This window comes from Pseudochaenichthys georgianus, unplaced genomic scaffold (genome assembly GCF_902827115.2).
Source record: "Pseudochaenichthys georgianus unplaced genomic scaffold, fPseGeo1.2 scaffold_549_arrow_ctg1, whole genome shotgun sequence".
Taxonomy (NCBI): Eukaryota; Metazoa; Chordata; class Actinopteri; order Perciformes; family Channichthyidae; genus Pseudochaenichthys; species Pseudochaenichthys georgianus.
Genome location: NW_027263110.1, coordinates 106,018 through 111,267, shown reverse-complemented (window position 1 = coordinate 111,267; position 5,250 = coordinate 106,018). Strand labels below are relative to the sequence as shown.

General features: G+C 41.0%; 1 protein-coding gene across 1 annotated transcript; it reads left to right on the top strand.

The window, feature by feature from the left end:
* The first annotated feature begins 775 nt into the window (after window positions 1-775).
* Window positions 776-1,690, top strand: LOC117443167 (olfactory receptor 6N2-like). Its single transcript, XM_034079118.1, has one exon. It carries the CDS (start codon window positions 776-778, stop codon window positions 1,688-1,690), a length of 915 nt encoding a protein of 304 aa, XP_033935009.1.
* Window positions 1,691-5,250: the final 3,560 nt, after the last annotated feature.

Here is a 5,250-nt window from a genome sequence, read left to right as displayed (position 1 = left end):
CCTCATGTTTCGTGTTCACGGTAATAATCTTTCTGCCTTTTCCTGATTCATTATGAAACTAAATATGTACTTTATATTAATGCTGTATATATTAATGTTATATAAATATATATTATGTTTCTCTGTTTTCATGACTAATCATATATTAACATTCTTTAAATTAATCTTATAACTATTAATGTTCTGTGTATGTATTAACACATTTGTTGAAACAGGTGGAGTCAGGTCTCTTTCTCATGTTTCTCACGTTTCGTGTTCACGTACATTCAATGGTTCACTGTGGTGATGCATAATGGTATGTATTAATATTTTAACAGGTGGATTCAGGTCCGTTTCTCCTCATGTTTCGTGTTCCTTGTGATGATTGTTCTGCTGGTTTATGACTAATTTCACATATATTAATGTCATGTTTCTCATTTTTCGTGTTCATTGCGATGATGCTTTTGCCTGTTTCTGATTCGTGATAGATATTTATCATTGACCTATACATTAATGTCAAAGCAGATATTTTAGTATCTGATTAATTAACTGTGAATTCATATTCTATGAATACACGTTTTAAATATGAATGTTAAATAAATGTGTGTTCTAAATATTCCAGTTTCCTTATTACTACTGTATATGTCAATGTGATATAAACTAATGTTATATCCTTTATTTAGATGTTAACAGGTTGGTTAGCTCTGTTGTTGTTGTTGTTGACCTGAGGTCACAGCGTGTTGTTTGGTGGGGTCTCCTCATGACGTCAGCAGGGTTTAACGTGACCTCGTCCCTGATGCTGGTCGGTTTCTCCTCGCTGTCTGGCCACAGCTCGCTCTTATTCTTCGTGTTTTTGTTGCTGTACCTCTTCGTGTTGTTCAGTGACTCTCTGGTGATTTATATCATCTGTTCGCAGCAAGCTCTTCACCGGCCCATGTTTGCCTTCGTGGCATCATTTCTGCTGAACTCTCTCACAGCCAGCACACTGATTTATCCTAAACTTCTGTCTGATCTGTTGCTGTCCGGCGCCGGCTTGGTGCAGGTGTCCCGGACTTTGTGTCTGTGCCAGGGTTTCTTTGTTTCCTCTCTTGGTGGAGCTAGCTTCATGCTGTTGTCGGCCATGGCCTTTGACCGCTACCTGTCCATCTGCCACCCGATGCACTACGCTGTGCTGGTAACTCCTGCCAAGGTGGTGCTGATGCTGCTTCTCTGCTGGATGCTGCCTGCTATTTTAGGGGGAGTCACAACGCTGCTGGCTAGCCGCTTACCGATCTGCAGGGCGCAGGTCGACAGGGCCTACTGCGACATCTACAGCCTTGTGACCCTGAGCTGCGCTGGTGCTGCAGCGCAGCTGAGTGGACTTTTACTTCTGCTGTTCACAGCCGTTATCGTCTTCCTGCCTGCCGCCTTCATTCTCTTCTCCTACGCTAGGATCCTCTTCATCTGCCTGCGGCGCTCACGTAGCTTCAGCAGCAAAGCTCTACAAACCTGTCTTCCTCACCTGCTCGTCTTCTTTAACTATTCCATCAGCGTCTACTTAGATCTGATGCTTCGCCGCCTGCAGAGCAACAGAGAATCTGACACCACTCTCATCACCTCCATCCTGATGATGCTATTACCTACTGTACTGAACCCCGTGGTGTACGGACTGAAGTTAAAGGAGGTGTTCACGCATGTGAAGAGGCTGCTGAGCTGCCGCAGAGACAGCTGATCCCCAACACTGTTTGATTGCCCCACACAAAGATCCATGTAGACAGAAGCATTTGCTGCACATCAGGAGAAACAATGCGGCCCATATTCAGTTGATCACCACAATCATACCTGAGAGCGGGAAACATTTTCTAGGCCTCCTTCTCGGCTCCCCGTCACCATGGGCCATCCCCAAGAGGGTCCCGTCAACTTCTATATCTGATCAAATATGAATAGGTGACATAAAAGAAAAGAACCAAAATGTATTAACAAAAACTAGAAAATAGAAAGTATACGAATACCGTCAATCCGTTGCGGTGCGGTCTCTGTGCAGACAGGGTGATGTGATAGTTCTTCTGGCTTAGCACTAGCAGCTTTGTAAATAGTGAGTTGTATTAGCGATCATTCACAGCTACACTGAGGTGATCGGATGGTTTTATAGCATCCTCTGTTAGTGACTGCAGGAGGACATATGACTATAACATCTCATATTAGGAAGTGCAGCTGCATTCATCGTTTCTTTATCAAATTCAGATTGTTTGAGTTTATATCTCACTGCAACTGAAGTGCAAAGTCATCTTCATGGAGCTAATGTACTATCTCTCCTCATGTAAATGTAAAAAATGCTCCAAACTTACTGAAACTCTCTAAAACATGTCCAACTGAAACCTCCAGACTCAGGGACAGTTTCATCCCACAGGCCATAAGACTGTTAAAGGAAGGCTCCAGTCATTAGATAGTTAATCAAAACTTCAGTATTTAGTGAAACATTATGTTTAAACCATACCCTGAAGAAATCAGTGATATTCCCCAGTAAATAATGATTTTATAGCTCTTTTTGATCAAAACCTGTATATTCCGTCAGGCAGCTGCCATTTCCAGAAGTCACATGATCCGAAAAACTAGGTCGTGATGTCATCTATGCGTTCACTTTGTAAACACACGACGAAAACATGGCGGAGTATTTGAGTTCGGACTCGTCAGCCGAGGAAGAAGTTTAGAAAAATAAAGTCCAGGCGGACTTACTTTGAATTATCACTATAGGTATTCATTCCATCCAAATACAACTGTAAAGAACATACTCTGTTATCCTCTTAGGCCCCACGGACCCGGTTCCGGGGCTGAAATCGCGTCATTTGCAGGAAACAACGTCTAAGGAACCTTAATATTAATATTTAATTTATATCCATATAACGGGGAAAAACTAATTTAACTGATCTTTTTCATTTTTTTCTTCAAAAAAAACACAATGCTAACAGTGAGCTTCTGAATTAGCCTCGAGTGAAAAATGCTAACCTATTACTGCACCGAAAATCACTCCTAGCTCCCTTATTACTTATCCTAGCTGCACATCCAACACATCGTTTATGATCGTAAAGACACAGAATCTAACGGTGCCCACCTCAACACTGAAAGATACAAACTTGTGACGTTATCAACAAAAACGTACATCAAAACAAGTGGCGCTAGGTACCAACATGCGCTAGGCTAACATGGCTTACCTTCCTCATTGTCTGCTCTAAACTGGTCTTCAATGGCATTACAACGATAAAAACGATGATGTAGTTAATCCATAGGTTAATATCCAATGGGGCTGTGTCCCCTTTGAAATGTTCTGATAATCTATAAGCAATAAAACTGCAATTCCGTTATCTGCTGTCCGCTCTGTGCTCCGTGCGCTCTGGGTCCTGCAATTCCTGCTTCCTTACGTAGTAAACAATAAGTAAAGTCTGCTGCGTAATGTGCTTACGCTGGCTGGCATTGGCAGTGCACTGCATCCCCATTAAGTAATGGTTGATTAATAAATCCCATTTTATGTTTCATCATACTCTCAAAGTAGTCGTCCGGAAACTTGAAATGTTCGCTGCATACATGCGCCTGTGGATCTCTCGGTTCGGGCCGAGCACATTTCGCTAGCCACTGCCTCCGAACATACTTCCTACGCTTACCCGTTGGCAATAGATGGAACCGAGCATTCCGTGGATTGTTCCTATCCGAATTGTGGCAATGTTTCGCGATACAATGAGGCATATTTCAATAGAACTGTGAGAGTAACTAGAGTACATGAACAAAGCACATACGTCAATTTGTCCTCGACACCAAACGCATAGTTCACGTCACTTCCGGTAAAATAAGTCATGTGACTCGTCAAAATGGCGCCGCCCACAGGGTTGATGTTATGTAGGTAATTAATCAGCTTAAAATCACTGATAACGTCATCGGATACATTTTTTTTAAAAAGACTGGTCTGTTTTATCGGATGATAATTATTTCAAAATGCGTGTCATGAGGATTGCCTCCCTTTAAACACCTGCACTTTGAAACAACATCCATAACATTAATCTGGCTGCAACTTAGAAATTATTTATCTAATATATCATATTCCAATCACTTGTATATAAACTCTTATTGCACTATTTTACTTTTTGTATTTACTTGCACTATTTTTTCTGTGTATCTGTTTTATTGTGTTGCTCTGTTGGAGGAGCCTGTGACCTCAGATCATCATCACTACAGTAGCTATGTACGCATGACTAATAAAAGCCTTGAACCTTGAACATAGCACCATGCCTACACACGGTAACATCACGTCCTGGCCTGTGGAGAGACAGTAAAGTGGAGCCAGGATTCAGTTAACCCGCCTAACAAAGGACAAAGGTTCCACATGTAAAGAGTACATAAACAATAAATGTCTTTTATACAACATTTACATTTTCCCCGATTTTTTAAAAGTGTATTATTTGTGATATTGTCTTTTCTACTGTAGAAATGTTCAGTGGCGATCCTAGAGTCGGTGGGGGCCCTAGGCAGAGATGGGGTCGTTACTCTAAAAAAGTACTTTACTTCGTTACTCTCTACATAAAGTAACTCGTTACTCCTTACATTACTTTTGCGTTACTCAGCAACAGCCTAGCCAAGACAAAAAACGTAGGCCTACATGTGCACACTGTTAGAAATTAAAATCAATGTTTTATGGCATAATTGAGTTTAAACATACCGTCAGTTTAAATGCTGTTTTATACTGAAAAGCCAGAGGTTCTCGCGCACAATGTCTGTTGTCAAGCTTTTATTCTGAAAATCCTTCATCTCCGGTTAGCATTTAGCATGTGGCTAATATTCCTTTCCCTATAGAGGTGAATTTAGAAGCGAAAAGACACGGAGTGTTGCACACCGAAACCTACTGATTATAACATTACAACTATAGACGCCGAGATATTATTATTGCTGAATATTAAAATGAAGGCACAGTTTATTTTAATACGTTTTGTTTACAGACGTGGGTAGCATACAGATAGGACTCACATGGGTGTGTCCCAGTCAAAAGCCCCGCGGATCCCAGTGGCTGGGGGTGTTGCCATTTGTTCAATTACAGGATTTAACCATGAGATGGCGCTTCATTCACAAATACACAAAGACAACTGGGTGTTGTAGAACTTAGTCTGTGTGCAATGTTTGCAGCTCTGCAGTTGTGTTTGTATACTGTAGCATTTAATCACTTATTTGTTATGGTTTTCACAAGCTACTATAATGAAAAAACATCAATGTTTTAGATCAAATAAAGTATATAGTTTGCTTTATGCA